The 17,456-nt window shown below is 43.1% G+C and overlaps 1 protein-coding gene across 3 annotated transcripts in view; it reads right to left on the bottom strand.

The window, feature by feature from the left end:
* wdfy4 (WDFY family member 4) overlaps positions 1–17,456 on the bottom strand; it is a 315,729-nt gene that overhangs the window by 228,102 nt on the left and 70,171 nt on the right. For all 3 annotated transcript variants that reach the window (XM_060854390.1, XM_060854388.1, XM_060854389.1), the window contains 6 exons: positions 15,933–16,147; positions 14,021–14,133; positions 11,997–12,222; positions 9,885–9,961; positions 4,838–5,056; positions 110–288 (listed from right to left, as the gene is read on the bottom strand). In XM_060854390.1, coding sequence (XP_060710373.1) covers positions 110–288; positions 4,838–5,056; positions 9,885–9,961; positions 11,997–12,222; positions 14,021–14,133; positions 15,933–16,147 — 1,029 coding nt within the window. The remainder of the gene's footprint in view (positions 1–109; positions 289–4,837; positions 5,057–9,884; positions 9,962–11,996; positions 12,223–14,020; positions 14,134–15,932; positions 16,148–17,456) is intronic.

The following is a 17,456-nucleotide window of genomic DNA, read 5'->3' as shown; positions in this document are numbered from 1 at the left end:
AACCTTTCATAAGGGAGATAGTGATTTTATCTTACATTGTTAAAATACACATCACTGAATTTCTAAATGCACGGTTTCCAATGCAAAGTTGAAAGCCAAATGGTCCAACCTTAGCAGTTCCTATGGCTTTTCCATTTAAGTATGCGAGTACGGTTGTGTTTCTTCGAGGGTCCTTGTTCAATACCACAGCTAAATGCTGCCACTGATCACAAGTTAAGTACTTGGAGATGTTGAACTTGACAGAGGTTAATGCAGACGGCTGCTGGTTCTGGCTTGGTTCGCTCCAATCTGGCGTGTACATGAATGAGAAGAAGAAATGGTCAGGGGGTTGGATTAAAAGCAATCTTGTGGAGTTTAAGTATGCGTTGACACCAGCAACGCTAGCTATTACTCTGCTGTCTCTCACTTGCAGACAGCAATTCGGACCACCCTCAACCACGTGGTGTTGGAGGATACACAGGTTCACGACTCAGTGGCATTGACAGCTTTCACCGGAAGGGAGCAAAGGATAGGGGAACTGGAATATAAATCTCTGCAGGGGAAGACAATGATCTAGTTGTCTTATTGCTGGACTGCTAATCCAAAGACTCAGGTATTGGTCTCAGGACATGGATTCGAATCCCACATGGTGGAATTTGAACTTAAATTTTGAAAAAAAAATCCAGAATCAATCATGATGATCATGAAACAATTGTCTGGTTCACTCATGCCCTTTAGAGAAGGAAATTGTCATCCTTACCAGGGTCTAGCCTACACGTTACTCTAGACTCTCAGTGATGTGGTTGACTCTTAACTATGCTCTGGGCAACTAGGGACGGCAATAAATGCTGGCGATGTCCTCATCTTGTGAATGGGGGAAGTGGGTTGGAAAGAGATAGGGGGATGGTGTTCCTCTAAGCAGCAGAGGGAAGAGTACCATTATCCAAGCTGGCTGACTACCTGAGTGTTACATCAGGGGTACTTCTGAATGGAAGAAAATTCAATACAAAAATATCAGGTATCTTCTGAATTCAAGGCACAAGAAATATGGAGACAGCAAGAAGATGCTTGTCTAGTGACGCCAAATAGTACGGCAGAGTTAATATTTCACAGGAGAGTCCCTTGCAGTGAACAGGATGGCAGGAGGCACTAACCCAAGAAGTTAGTACAAGAATAGGCGATCAAGGTTGAAATACTGTCAGTCGCAATAGTGTGGCCAGTGTCTATACTGCGAGAAGGTTCCCTCCTCGATACAATGCAATATCTATCATCTCCCACAAGCTGAGGGCTGTCACTTCACATTCGTTTCCTGTGGAGACTCCCAATGTCTCTGCTGCTTTTAACTCCCATTTCCCCCACCCCCATCATCCCCAACCCGAAATGTTGTTGCACCCCTCTGACACAGGCGGAACTTCAACTCAGGCCTCCTGGCTCAGGCATAGGAACACTGCAGCACAACAGTCCATCCACTCCAGTTGAAGCCCACACTTATCCAGTTGACAGAAGCATGTTGGAGGCATCGTAACTATTTGCTTAATTTACATCTTATTGTCAGCAAGGTAACTTTCAGAAGTTCTGAATTTCTAATGCGTGTTACATTGAACCCACCAGTCATAAATAGCATCAAGTTTTACAGCATGGAAGGTCAATAAAGGTTAAAGTGCTCTGAAGATTAGAAAGAAATTGATGAGATGGCAATTTGACGTAATGAAACTAATTGTTTTGGTATCCTGATAAAGGTGTCATGTGTTACTAGAACGTAGGTATTGCTAGGAGCCCTGACAATGTTGGCAGAACAATGCTAATTTGGTCATTTATACCATCGCTGAAGGCAAGACATTGCTATGTGTAAATTGTCTGCCATGATCGCTACATTTAAGGCAACAAATGCACTTTGAAACTATTTTCTTAGCTGCAAAAAAAAATGATTTGGAATGTTTTGAAAGGTGCTATGTAAATGCAAGCCCATCTTCCTTTTGTTGCTGCAGTGAGGAGAACACAGCTCAGTTTGACCATAATTTGGCGTTTGTTCCATATTGTTGTACGGTTCATGTTCCTCAGGTATGTACATGTTATTGCTGTTTTGAAGGAAGACACATGTGGGCCTAACGGAGGGTGCCTGTGTGGGTTAGGGTTAGGGTAACAGTGCATGGGGTTGTTCACCCTGAACTGTCAGACCTACCGTCTCTCACTCATACTGTTGAGTGCTGTGCGCCGCTGAATTCACAAATTAAAAAGAGAGACTGAAATCTCAGCACTCACTCCCAAAATCGTGAGCAAAATTAAAACCGTAAATTATTTTAAATCAATCACTCCTCCCCCCACTCCCCCACACAGATGATCGCGCTGAATAGAACAATATTGAAGTGGGAAAAGTTTAAATTTTTCAGAAGGGATACTAATTATTCAGTGTCACTTGGCATAATTCTTGCTGCGGTAAAGGGATGTGGCTCCTTCAACTGCAAACCTGCTGAGTATCGAAAGGACCTGCACAAAAAGATGCACAGAGTGGTGCAATGGGAGTGTGCGGAGCGCATAATCCAGAAATCCATGGATCAAAAACATCTTCTGCTGTGTGACCGTTCCGGGTGCACTCTTTGTTGACAGCACAGTGGCTCAGTGGTTAGCACTGCCGCCTCACAGCGCCAGGGACCCGGGTTTGATTCCAGCCTTGAGTGACTGTCTGTGAGGAGTTTGCACATTCTCCCAGTGTCTGCGTGGGGTTCCTCCCACAGTCCAAAGGTGTGCAGGTTAGATGAACTGGCCACGCTAAATTGCCCATAATGTTCAGGGATGTGTAGGTCAGATGTGTTAGTCAAGGGAAAATTAGAGTAATAGGATCGGGGAATGGATCTGAGGGGGCTTACACTTCAAAAGGGTCGGTGTGGACTTGTTGGACCAAATGACATTGTAGGGACTCTAGGAGTCTATGAAAAGATTTACTAGAATGATATCAGAGACATTGAGAAAACTCTAACAGTACGGGGTTCAATTCCTAGAAAAGAGATGACTGAGGATCAAATGGAAGTCTTTGGAGATAATGAAAGGGTTTAACATGGTGAGGATATTCCCACTTGCTGGTAAGATCGGAACTGGTGTTATACTCACCTCCTTTAGAGAAGGATGCTGCCACCCTTACCTGGTCTGGCCTACGTGTGACTCCAGACCCGCAGAGATGTGGTTGACTCTTAACTGCCCTCTGGGAAGGGCAAAATGTGCTGGTCTAGCACCCATCCCGTGAATTAATAAAAAAATGAATTCAAAATGCTGGCTATTAAAGCAGAATTCAAGCCCACACTTTTACACGAGAGCCATATTTCAGTTAGCCACACATTTCAGTTAAAACTCACACCATGCTGATTAACCAGTGTCCCACATTTAAACATCAATTCACCTTTCTTTTCTTCACTTACGGGATGAGGGCATTGCTGGCTGGGCCAGCACCTATTGCCCATCCCTAATTGCCCAGAGGGCAGTTAAGAGTCAACCACATTGCTGAGAGTCTGGAGTCACTTCTCAGCCTCTTGGCCCATCTGATCAAGGTCCCGTTGCATTCTCCCTTTGTCACTGCCTAGCCCTGCCTATTTCTCTCAAGTCACCATCCAAATTCCTTTTCAAATCATTCATCATGCTCCCCTTCCGCCATTCTAATAGGAATGTTGAACCAGGTCATTTAAGCTTGCTGTTATTGAAAAGACATTTCTTTCTCACATCCCCCTTTGCATCTCCTGCCCGAAACAGCAGATTTAAAAAAAAAATTCATTCACGGCTTGAGCGTATCACTGGTTGGGCCCGCATGTATTGCCCATCCCTAATAATCCAGAGGACAATTTGAATCAACCACATTGCTATGGGTCTGGAGTCATATTGTAAGCCAGAACATGTAATGACAGCAGTTTCCTTCCCTAAAGGATATTAGTGAACCAGATGAGTTTTTCCCCTACAATGGATTCATTGTCATCATTAGACCCTTAATACTCATGGAATTTATTTATAGACATTTATAGATCTCAAATTCCACCATCTGCAGTGGCAGGATTCAAATCTGTGTCCCCAGAACATTACCTGGGTCTCTGGGTCAACAGTCCAGTGATAATATCACTAGGCCAATGCCTCTCCTTTCATTAACAGAGCTATCTCCTGATCCCTCTTCCATTAGCTCTCAGGCTCGCTTTTACGATCTGTATGATGGTAAGCCCAGGGACTATTTACAGAAGGCAGTCAATGATAAATCTAACAGGGAGCTCATGAGAAGCTTCTTTGGGAGTTGAAAAGTGGAAACGGCTAGCACGGGGGAGCAGGTGAGGTGAATAGCAGAGATACAGCAAGAGATAGTACAAGCTGCAGAAGAGTATAGGGAATGGTGTTCAATGGCAAAGGTTTGCCTGGAGACAGTTGTGGTAAGTAAATGCTGGAATGGGCTGAATGTCCTGGATTGGAGTCATGAACACATTGTAAACAGTTACACGAGCATCAGATCCCATTTCAGCCTGTATTTTGCTTCTTAAATCCAGATTGTTGGGTGATTACCAGGCTATTTCATTATTGTCTTGTCACCACATCAAATGCTTTCCAAGAAAATTGTCCACTGGATAAAGGGTAAGGAACATGAAGATCTATCCAAGCCCTCTCCTTGACCCAGCAGAACTGAATCCTCTCAGGAGGGAGACCCACTGAGATTAGCTACAGATCAAACATAGAAATTTCTTTCACTGCATCGCTCAGCTCTGTAGCAAGTATTCTCTAACTGCCAGCTCAGAACTATCTGAGCTGCTAAAGAATGGAACAACAATCTTGTAGAACCTATTACAAATTCACTTGATCGTGAAATCTGTTAAATGATGGGAGCACACTATACCGAAGGGTTCAAAGACCTCCTCCTGAGTGCAAATGACCAACTGCTTTTCTGCTGCCGAAATGCTGATTGATAAGCAAACAAAATCTTTCTCCATCTTCGACGTGTGACGGAAGACAGTGAGGAAACGAATTGGATGGGCATCGAAAGCAGAACTGAAGCTGATGACCGTGAACCACGTGGAGTAAGTGAAGCCACCAGGTGGTGGAAACCCCCTGCAACCTGAGAACAAAGGGGAAACCAGGTCAGAAAAGCAGAAGTCAGTCGAATCAGTCTGCTTTCATTCTTGCCTAACTTATTCATGTGGCGAGATGAGGCAGTTTGTGCTACGCTCCTCTTCCTCAGTGCGTGCTGTGCATCAGACTCAGCCAAACATACAACGTAGCATCAACATGGACTTCACCAGTTTCCTCATATCCCCTTCCCCCCACCTCATCCCATATTGAACCTTCCAACTCGGCACCGCCTTCTTGAACTGTCCAAGCTGTCCATCTTCCTTCCCAATTATCCACTTCACCCTCCCTTCCGGCCTATCACTATCACCCCACCTGCATCTACCTATCGCCTTTCCAGCTACCTCACCCTCCTATTTATCTCTCAGCCCCCTTCCCCACCCCCCACAATCCTGATGAAAGGCTTATTCGTGAATCATTGACTCTCCTGCTCCTCAGATGCTGCCTGACCTGCTGTGCTTTTCTAGTGCCACACTTTTCGACTGTAACTCTCCAGCATCTGCAGTCCTCACTTTCTCCAAACCATAGTCACACAAATCAATCTCACAGCAATCTGCTCCAGTCAATCTTTGACCACCAGTATTATTGAAATGTTCTCTATTTATTTGATTTCTTATTGTACCATGCACCGAGACACAATGAAAAATATAACTTTGCATGCTAACCAGTCTAATCATGCCTTACATAAGTACACAACACCTAGTTATAGTCCAACAGCTTTATTTGGAAATACTAGCTTTCGGAGGGCTGCTGATAAAGGACTGTGATTTTTAACTTTGCCCACTTCAGTCCAACACTGGCACCTCCACATCATTACACAAGTATTTCAGGGTAAAAGAACAGAACGCAGAATATAGTGTTACTGGCAACATAGTAACTCAGTAGTTAGCACTGCTGCCTCACAGTGCCAGGGAACTGGGCTTGATAGCAGCCTCGGACAACAGTCTGTGTGGGGTTTGCACGTTCTCCCTGTGTCTGTACGGGTTTCCTCCCACAGTCCAAAGATGTGCATGTTAGGTGGATTGACCGTGCTAAATTTCCCATAGTCTACATGATGTGCAGGCTAGATGTATTAGTCATAGGAAATACAGGGGTAGGTTGGTGGGGGGGTCTGGGTGGAATACTCTTTGGAGGGTCAGTGCGGATGGATGGGCCAAATCCCCTGCTTCCACACTGTAGGGATTCTATTGTTCTATGATACAGAGAACGTTCAGAGAAAGATTGACTCTAATATATGAGAGGACTATTCAGACATCATATGACACGGGAAAGAAGCTGCTCTTGATTCTGTTGGTATTTGTTTCCAAACCTTTGTATCTTCTGCCTAATGGAAGAGGGTGGAGAGAGTATAATGGGTTGGGTACGGCTCTCTCATTAAATCAGCTTATATTTTGAATCAGATCCTGTGTCTCTCTCCTTCAAACGAACACGGGACGGTAGCCCCGTCCTAACAGATTGGTCTTTGATGATGTTGGTTGCTTTCTCAAAGCAGCGGGAAGTTTAGACCTTGAGACATCGGAGCAGAAATTGTGCCATTCAGCCCATCGAGTCTGCACCGCCATTCAATCATGGCTGATAAGCTTAACCCTATTCTCCCACTTTCTCCCCTACACCCTTGATACTCAAGAGCCTAACTATCTCAATCTTAAATATACTCAATGACCTGGCCTCCACAACTTTCTGTGACAATGAATTCCATAGATTCCCCACTCTCTGGCTGAAGAAGTTTCTCCTTATCTCCATTCTAAAAGGTCTTCCCTTTACTCTAAGGCTGTGCCCTCGGGTCCTAGTCTCTCCTACCAATGGAAGCATCTTCCCAACATCTACTCTGTGCAGGCTATTCAGGATTCTGTATGTTTCAATTAGATCCCCCCTCATCCTTCTAAACTCCATCGAGTATAAATCCAAGGTCCTCAAACGTTCCTCATATGTTAAGCTTTTCATTCCTGGAACCATTCTCATGAACCTCCTCTGAACACGCTTTAGGGCAATACATCCTTCCTGAGTTAAGGGGCCAGAAACTGTGCACAATACTCCAAATGTGGTCTGACCAGAGCCTTATAGAGCCTCAGAAGGACATCTCTGCTTTTTATATTCAAGTCCTCTCAAAACTACTGACTCAACCTGCAAGTTTACCTTGAGGGAATCCTGGACTAGCACTCTCAAGTCTCCTTGCATTTTAGATTTCTGAATCTCCTCCCCGTTTAGAAATTAGTCCATGCCTCTATACTTCCTGCCAAAGTGCATGTCCTCACACTTTCCCACATTGTACTCCATCTGCCACTTCTTTACCCACTCTCCTAACCCGTCCAAATCCTTCTACAGCCTCTCTGCCTCCTCAATATTACCTGTCTCTCTTTCCATCTTTGTATCTTAGCCAGAAAGCTCTCAGTTCCTTCATCTAGATTGTTAATGTGTAAAGTGAAAAGTTATGGTCCCAAGAGTGAGCTTTGCGGAACACCACCTGTCACCGGCTGCTATCCTAAGAAGGACGCTTTTATCCCCACTCTCTGCTTTCTGCCATACAGCCAAGCTTCTATCTATGCTAGCACTTTGTCTCTGACACCTTGGACCCTTAGCTCATTCAGTAGCCTACAATGTTGCACCTTGTCAAAGGCCTTCTTGAAGTCCAGGTAGGCAACCATTGGCTCTCCTTGGAGTAACCTGCTCATGACCGCCTCAAGAAATTCTTTATTTGCGCATAAGCTCTTCATCTGGAATGACGCCTTTATGGGAGGTGCCTGGTTTGCAACATCCAATTGGACTTGATAGGCATGGTGCCTCAGTGCCAGGGACCTGGGTTCAATTCCAGCCCCGGGCCACTGTCCATGTGGAGGTTGCACATTCTCTCCATGTCTGTGTGGGCTCCCCTTGATGAAACCATATTAACTTCACCCTAATTTACCATACACTTCCAAGTATTCAGAAATCTCATTCTTTGCAATGCACTCTAGAATCTCAGTTATGATTGAGGTTAGGCTAATCAGTCTGCAACTTACTGTCTTTTGGCGTACTCCCTTTTTAAACAGGGCTGTTATGTTAGTGATTTTCCAGTCCTCTGGGACCCTCCCGGATTCTAACAATTCCTGAAAGATCACCACTAATGCCCCCACTATCTCTTCAGCTTTCTCCCTTAGAACTCTGTGGTGTAGTCCATCTGGTCCTGGTGATTTATTCACCTTCAGGTCATTCAACTTTTCTAGTAGACAGATTTCTGCTGCATGTTTCTCCATCACTCCTGCTGCTCACCAACCCGCAATTCAGTCGAGCTATACCCCAATTTTAAAATCCTCATCCAAGTTTTCAAATTTGTCTGTGATTCCTCCTCTCTCTCTCTCTTTCTCCCCTCCCCCACCTTGAGGCCTACCATCCAACAGATTTCTCAAAATTCTTGCCTCCAAATTATATCAGATTTGTACAAGTGCTGTCACCAACTGGGGGGTCTGAGCTCGACAATTTCCTGCGCAAGTTCTCTCTTATGCAAAACACTTCTTAAAAGCCTACTACTTTGACAAGCGTATCAGTCAGTCATCTTAAGAGCTTCGTTTTGTGTTCAGTGTCTAATTTTCAGCCATACCCTGAGAAATATCTTGGGAGTGTTTTGCCACATCAAATGTGTCAGCCATACCTCCCTTAGTAGCACTTCTACGTCAGACACAAGGCCCTTCAGTACAGAAATACACCATTTAGCCCATTGAGACTGCACTGACCCACTGAAGAACATCCCACCCAGACTTGACTCCCACCCCCATCCCCATAACCCTGAATTTCCCATCTAACCTGTATATCCTTGGATTGTGGGAGGAAGCCGGAGCACCCGGAGGAAACCCACGCAGACACGAGGAGAATGTGCAATCTCCACACGGATAGTGGCCCAAGGCTGGAATCGAACCCAGGTCCCTGGCGTTGATGCACTGTGCCAATCGAGGTCAACTGGGTGTCGCAAACCAGGCACCTCCCTTGAAGGCTTCATTCCTGATGAAGAGCTTATGCGCAAAACGTCGTCTCTCCTGCTCCTCGTATCACCAGCATCTGCAATCCTCACTACCTCCCATGGATTACTGAGGGAATGCTGCTTTGATGGAAGTGTCATTTTTCAGGCATGTTAAACTAAAGGTCATATCTGCTCTTGCAGTGGCAAGATGTCAAGGGAGAGAGTTCTCAATGCTATTTATGGAATTAGGCAATGCACAAACTGGTCAAACAAAGAAAGAAGAGTAGGCCACTCAGCCCTTTGATCCTGTTCTGCTATTCAATAAGATCATGGCTGATCTCATTTTAACATGCGCTCTGCATTTCTGCATATCCAGATAATTGTTCAACACGTTGGTAATCAAGTATCAATCCACCTGTACATGAGAAATACTTAAAGATTCGGCATCCAGTTCACTTTGATAAGGGAATTCCAAAGACATGCAGCTCTCAGATAGAAAAAAAATCCTCATCTCTGCCTTCAATGGGCACCCCCTGATTTCTAATCAGTGACCCCCCAGTTCCAGGTTGTCCCGCAACAGAGATCTTCCTTCTGACAGCCACATGGTCAACTCTCCTCAGGGACTGTAAGCCTGTAGTGCTATCTTCATTCCAACAACAACTGTAACTAATTATATTGCATTGATGATTAAATCGAATAAAGCAACATTTGTAAAATCAATTAAAAGAAGTCTATTGGGAGGAAAATGATTTGACTGACGAATCTCAGCCATGCACATTGCTAATTACCATCTCAGATATTTAGGTTGTACCTGTTTTCTTCAGCATCTCATTACCATCTCATCAGAACAGTTGCAATAAACAAAAAGCAGAAACCTTCTTACCATCTCCAATCCCACCAGCAATCGGGGATTCGGCATTAACTCCACTCACTGTTGCCAGAGTAGGTAAAAAACAGCACCTGGGCCAAACAATGAGAGAGTTAGGCTCGCATTCAAGAACTGACAACATCCAAGATTACTGTGCCCTTCCAATTTCATTTTGTTTTCTTTTAATGTTTGTTTCTCCTTAGCCTTCTCCAGCTACACACCACTCATTCCCCCACAGCCTACTGCACTGACCATTCTGCCATGAAAGAGGTACAAAAGCTCTTGAGGGCATCCTCTTTTCCATTTCCTGATGAAAATCCTTTACCCACCTTGTGCCAATGGGAACACATCTCATGGACAAGAGGATGTCACCTCTCCCACTGCTTTAAGATGCCCCTTAAAACATTTGTCTCGGCGCACTTCACCAAGTTATCAGTCAGACTCTAGTATTCTCTCACCAAAGATTTGTATTTTGGAAGCTTCACAAATGTACTATTGGGAGGATGCACAGAGATGAGGTTCCTCCCCAAATGCTGCAGTGTGTACTATTGGGAGGATGCACTCTGAGGTTCCTTTACAAATGCTGCAGTGTGGACTATTAGGAGGATGCACTCAGTGAGGTTCCTTCATCAGCAACTCAGGACACAAAATATCTCAACTCGAAGTGCAATGGCAGTAGATACAAGGCAACACCATCACCTGCAATTACCCAGGAACTTGCCTTGGACCATTTTCCATGGTTTTTCTGTTATCTTGGTGTTCCCAGCTGAATAGGACAACGGTAGGGCCCTTCACTACATGGACTGCTATGGTTCAAGATAATACACTAACACTTACTCAATGCAGCTATGGGGGGACAGGAAATGCCCATGTACTGAGAACGATTTTTGGTCTAAAATATACACACACACACACACACACATTTACTCTTTGTTTTTGATGGTATCATTTACTGCAGAGGGCCGTCAAAACTGGGTCATTAAGTATATTCAAGGCTGCGACAGACAGATTTTTAATCAGTAAGGGGTTCCAGAGTTACTGGGAAAAGCCAGTAGTGTTGAGGATTATCGGATCTGCCATGATCTCAGTGAATCGAGCAATCGTCTTGATGGGCTGAATGGATTCCTTCCATTGCTAGGTCTTATGGCAGTATTACGAAACCCACCCTGTGTTTGAAATGACAAAAATTGGCATGGCAACTTTCACAATATGAAAATGCAACACAGACAAACAGCAAGGTGCCATCAGCATTAATCTCCCTTCCTTTGGATCCACCATCTGCTGACACACCACACATCTGAAGTTAATAACTGTAATTACAACACTGGGATTGCTGAACCTTGAACAGAAGCCAGGTTTGAAATGCTACTGCCAGTCTACTTGTCATTTCACAACTGGCTGACTGATTAAAGGTATCCAGCCTGGCACCAGACAAAAAGCTCATCTTATTTTTACAGCGGCCACCTTTAGGCATCAGTCCTCGATTGAATGCATTACATCTTTCCCATTACTGAACTGTCGCATACTATTTACCACAGCACCCTCCCTCAGCCCCAATCTGAGCCCAGAGGTCATCAGTACAAACCATGAGTTTTGGACACAAAAACTAGGCAAACACTTCAGAGGAAAAAAGAAGCTTTTGAATGACAAATTTAACAGAGGCTTGAATTTTCCTTTTCAAGTGGACTTAAAAGGTGCCATTTAGCTAAAGTCAAACAACAGAGGACATCCTGTGACATAACCAGCATCCATCCCTTATTGTAGGATTTTACGATGCACAAATTTGTTGCATGTTTTCCCCACTTAACAGTTTACATCATTATTTCAAACATACCTAATTTATTCTGAGGCTCTTTGGAAACCAAAAGGCACTATATAAATGCAAATGATTTCCTTTAAAGGATCTTCAACATCCAGTCCCTCAGGTTATTCTCTTTTCCTTCACTGGTTAGGTTTCATGTTTGTTTGTCCCTCCTAATTTTTTTTATTCATGGCCACTTTTGCCAATTTCATTTCTGAATCAGGAATTGAATGAGAGATAACCACTGCTCACAGGTGAAAACACCAGGTATACGCATCAACTGATCACTGCGTGCATTATTAGTGATATGTATCAATGTTCCATACCCATATCCAACAACAGACATGTCAAACTCTGCAAAGGAGGGAGCTGTAGACGATTTGGTTGGGTGGAATTGCCGAGAAGACATCATGGAGACTAAGCTCATGACGCGGTGCCGTGGTATTGCCTTCTGACTTGACACGTGGGATAAACTGAAGTTTCGCATCGGTCTATGCTTTGCAATCAGTGACCCCCTTCGGTTGACAGTTTCTCTCCTCCCCCAGTCTGCCTCTGAAATGCAGGAAGAAAAGGGCTGAGAGTTCCGAATTGGGCACTGCTATGCACGCATCGACCTCACCTCAGTTAAACCGTTTCCAGTGCATTTCAACAAATGACAATGTGCCCATGAATTAAGATGTACTTAACAAGTTGGCCATTAGTGATAACAAGGGGAATGGCCAATGAAGTCAAAGATGCTGCGATGCAACAAAGACGGGCGGATGCTGAAGGTTTGAAACAAAAAACAGAAATGGCTGCAGACACTCAATAGGTCTGGCAGCATCTGTGGTAAGAAACAGAGTTAATGCTTCAGGTCCACTGACTCTTCAGAATACAGTGCAGGATTCTGAAAAAGAGAGTCACTGGGCTCAAAACATTAACTCGGTTATTTCTCTACACATGACCTGGATTGTTCCTGAACTCTCTCGTCTTTTAGAATGAAAATGTTGGTTTCAGTTCTTTCATTTGTAAATCGCAGAACCTTTTAAAAGTGATACTCTGCAGCAATTTCTGTTTTTGTTTCAAAGCTTAAAAGTGTTTTGCTTAAAGTCAATAGAAATTCATTTTTATTTTTTCATCCATTTGCACGATAGAGAAATCGACAGACCACCTTTCACTTGATGCTTGAAATGACGAATTATCTTAATACTCAGTAACAAAGTGAAATGAAATTCTAAAGAACAAAACTGTGACATTCAGCAGTTAAAGAAAATCTGATTATCTGAACAAGTTTTCAAATTTGATCTGTTCTGCGGAGAAGATTACTTGCGGAGCTCCTAATTTGCTTTCAAGCAGCTTTTATTTCAATCTTTAACAGAAGTTTTAAATACAATCCTGTTTCTTATTTGCAAAGTGCAAATATGGGCTGATTGAGCTCAAACTGAAATTACAATCAAATAAACAGAGCAGAAAATATAGAAATTGAACCTATGAGCGTCTTAATGCAAAAAGAAAGAAAGATTGCTGCTGGTCAAAATATATTTTTATAAGCTACTGCTTTCTGGCACAAAATTGTAATTATGCAACATAAATCATTGTTGCTAATTAATAATAAAAAAATTACTTTAAGTTAATCCATCATATTCAACTCCTTTTCTCCCCATCCCTCCTGGCTGATATTTATCCCCTCAAAAAAACATCTAAACTAAATGCTCCAACCATTTTCCCATTGCTGCCTGTGGGAAAATTCGTTGCCAAATTTCTTAAATCACAAAGCAACTGCAACTCAAGTGGACTTCATTAATTGCAAGCAGTTTGGTCCTGTTGACACAAGGGATAGCACTCTTTCTAAAATAAAACCTGCTTCTTCTTCTTTGGAACAGTGAATTGAGAACTCAATCAACGATTTGCATTATCTGGACTTGCTTTGAATTAAGCAACTGAATCACGAGGACTGTGATCTTGAAGGGGAACAATGGAGGTCAAAGGGCAAAATGTTTTTAGATTTCAACCTTTGCGGTGAAATTCAGCTAAACGTTGTTCAGTTGAAGATGTAACAGTTTTTTGCCAGCCTACCATGCCAACTCCACAAGGTCCAAGTTAGACTGAGAACACAAATACTAACCTGTGGACTGATGTGCATCTATGCAGAAGTCTAATGCTATTCTGGTGCCCACTTAGAAGGGCAAACCATCAGTCACAACATTTCGCTGCTCGTAGGATGCTGCCTGAACTGCTGTGCTCTTCCAGCACCACTGATCCAGAACCCAGGTAGTTCCAGCTCCCATCATTCTTGCTGTTATTCTGCACCCATTCTCAACATCTCCCATCTCCCCGACCCAACACACCCCCACCTCGGCATGTCCCTTACCATTGGAAGCAACTTGACACCAGGAGAGATCAGTTTGATGTTTACCAGACGAGACACACATTTGCTTCTTTCCAACTGTACAGTTCAGGGGCTCACCAAGGCACAAGAACTGTCTGTTAAATGAAAGGAAAGCAGAGAATCAATGAATGAAACAGCACAGAAGGAGAAGGCCATTCATTTGGCTTGTAGTCTCAGTGCCACCCCCTTGATCCCACACCCATGAATGCACCTGTTCCACCTCAAATATTTATCCTATTGTCGTAAAGTAGAAAATGCAAGCAAATCACCGCATTGGGTTATATATTATAGAGGCAAAACCTCCTTTGAAGGCCAGCTTTATGATCACTTCACAAATGTTAACACAGTCAACTGAAAGTGAAAAGGATCCTCTCTCCTGGGGAGATATTGAGCAGACACTCAAAGTGCTTAACCCAGCTGTTGAGGAGAACCTTAAAGGATTCACTGGGATCAGAAGATAAGCCAGAAGATTCCCTCAGATTTCTGGTCAAACCTGCTCCGATTGCTAAGCCCCAGCAAAACAGATTCACTGATCGTTTATCTTGTTCAGACTTGTGGGATCCTGCTGTGCTCCAAATGGTGAATCCATTTTCTTGCATTTCCGTCGAAGGAGTTCACCAAGCATTTTAAGAGACATGATAAGGTGTTATCTAAATGAAAGTCTCTCATGAAGGGAACTTCAAAAATAGAACTGGAAACAGTTTTATCATTCAACGTAAGTCTAATGACTTCCACAATCAAGTGTCGGTTTGTTTCAGCTTGGGATTTACATTCATCAGTTTCTCGAGGTTAATGGTTCACTTGGTTAAAGGATCTGGAGGAAAATTGGACAGAGGGGATGCATTTTGGAGCCCTTTTGATCCTTAATCTTTTATTTTTGGAACCAAACAGGCAGGAGTAGGCCATTCCCCCATCAAGATTTTAGGAAAGGCCACCAATAACTTGTTCAAAAACGAACACTTTGAGGATCATCTTCAAGGAAGGATATAGAGGAACGAGAGTTTCAGGGAGGGAACATCAGAATTGCTCAGGGGGCTGAAGGCACAATGCAATATCAAAAATGGCTTTTATTTTAACTCCTCAGAGCGCAAGCATGTTTGGAACTATTGTTAAAAAAAATCACACGTCACCAGGTTAGAGTCCAACAGGTTTATTTGGAAGTACAAGCTTTCGGAATGTTGCTCCTTCATCAGGTAGTTAGTGGGGCAGGATCATAGGACACAGAGTTTATTGTAAAAGATCAAAGATATAACTGATGAAATGTATTGAACAAACCAATAATTGATTGATGTTAAGTCTTTAATCACTTAGAATGGAGATGCAGGTTTCAATTGATTGATATGTAAATCTCAGAACTTCTTTCAAGTCACAGCCCTGAGATAAGCTAAGGTTTAATCAGTATCTTGAAAAAAAAGGTGACATCTCAGCTCAGATAGTGTATTAAAGGTGTAAGGTTAGAGTCTGTCAGTATCCCAACCTGGAATCAGACTGGTTCTAATTGAAAAGTAAGAATTTATAAAATGTCACATGGACTGACTGCCTACCGATTGTATGCTTTATGAACAAAATAGAATGTATCTGCAAAGACAAAGCTGAGATGTCACCTTTTTTAAAGAAATTGATAAAACCTTAAGTTATCCCCATTCTAAGTGAGTAAAGACTTAACAGCAATCTAGAGTTGTTCAATACATCACATCAGTTACATAACACTTTGATCTTTTACTAGAAATTCTGTGTCCTACAATCCTGACTCACTAGCTACCTGATGAAGGACCGAAATCTTGTACTTCCAAGTGAACCTGTTGCACTATAACCTGTTGTTGTGTGATGGTTAACTTTGTCCACCCCAGTCCAACGTCAGCAGCTCCACATCATATTGACAGACAGGCAGTACCTCAGTATTCGTGGCTCAACAGCTTGACAAGCCAGCTTCTCAAAGGTCCTGATGAGGGGCAAGTGTAACACATTGTCATTATCAGCCAATGGCTCCTTGTAGCGATTTATCAGGATGGTCAAAAGTCCAGATCCACACATAACCTGCCGGTTCCTTTCTGATTTGACGAGAGACAGAACGTAATCAGCCACTGCGTATTGCAGCTCCAGAGATAGCTGAAGGGAAAGAAGGCAAAGTTTTTATCATTTGTGTAAACCATAAACAGACTCGGGGCACCAAATGCCTACATACTATCGTGCCTTCCCCTATAAGCAACTTTTGTTGCTAAATGGTACAGTTAAGTCAATATTCAAACAAAGTCAAAATTTAATGCAATCTAAAATATTAACTCTACAAGCAGATGCGATCTTTTAAAAATGTTACATTTCCTTCAAAGAGCTGTGAACTGCATAAATGGGTTAGAATCATACAGGTCTACAGCACAGATAAAGACCCTTCGGCCCATTGAGTGTGCACTGGTCAAAAGCAACCACCTAACTATTCTAATCCTATTTTCCTAGAGACAAAATAAAACTGCAAATGCTGGAATTCAAGGTATTTAGCCCATATCCTTTTGTGGCTTGGCATTGCTAGCTCATCTAAATATTTCTTAAATAGAGTCATACTGCATGGAAACTCGGGCCAACGCGTCCATGCTGACCAGGTTTCCGAAGTGAACTAGTCCCGTTTGCCTGTGTTTGGCCCATATCCCTCTAAACCTTTCCCATTCTTGTACTTGTACAGTCATGGATTCTGTAAAGGTTAGTGCCTCTACCACCCTTACGGACAGTGAGCTGCAGATTCCCATCACCCTCTGGGTGAATGAATCCTTACACATGAACAACAGCAGGTTCAAGCATCCATGCAGACCTTACATCTTATTGGGCATCAGGAAGTCAGATTACTTACCTAATGCCTCGCTACTCTGAGATGCGCTGCCATTTTTGCGTCTCAAATGGTTTCAGGTCAACTTCACAGAATAGCCTCTCTTCATGTTTGCTACTCCACTGCCTACTCTTTTGACACGTAATCCTTAATCAATGTGAAGATGCTACGAGTTTGTTTTGGAAGGCAAGCATTGTTTTGTCTTAGGATACTTATTTGTGGAAAAGATAGGACTGACCAGACCACAGCTTTATTCTTCATGATCTACACTTTCTTTAAATGACCACTGTTTTCTGTCACCTAGCACATGTGCTAAAAACTTAATGTGGTTGTAATCTGCTCCACTTTGCAGAGGGACATTGTAATCTAAGCAAGCGGCTCTAAGGAAATATGAAAAAAATCTTTCGTTGTCAGATGGAAGTAAGAGCAAGTTCACTGTTGCGATTGAAAGAGGAAGGGAAGATTGGCAATGACAGGATAGAACCACTTCTTTGACTGGTATGCAATCTAAACAGAGCTGTGTGCTGGGAGCCCAGATTGGGGGAAATGTACCTCATGTTGTATGAAGGGAACATATACTCTGTGTTAATAGCTCACAGA

This window comes from Hemiscyllium ocellatum, chromosome 43 (assembly GCF_020745735.1).
Source record: "Hemiscyllium ocellatum isolate sHemOce1 chromosome 43, sHemOce1.pat.X.cur, whole genome shotgun sequence".
Lineage (NCBI taxonomy): Eukaryota > Metazoa > Chordata > Chondrichthyes > Orectolobiformes > Hemiscylliidae > Hemiscyllium > Hemiscyllium ocellatum.
The sequence above is the reverse complement of the archived record's forward strand: the minus strand, read 5'-3'. Positions and strand labels throughout refer to the sequence as shown.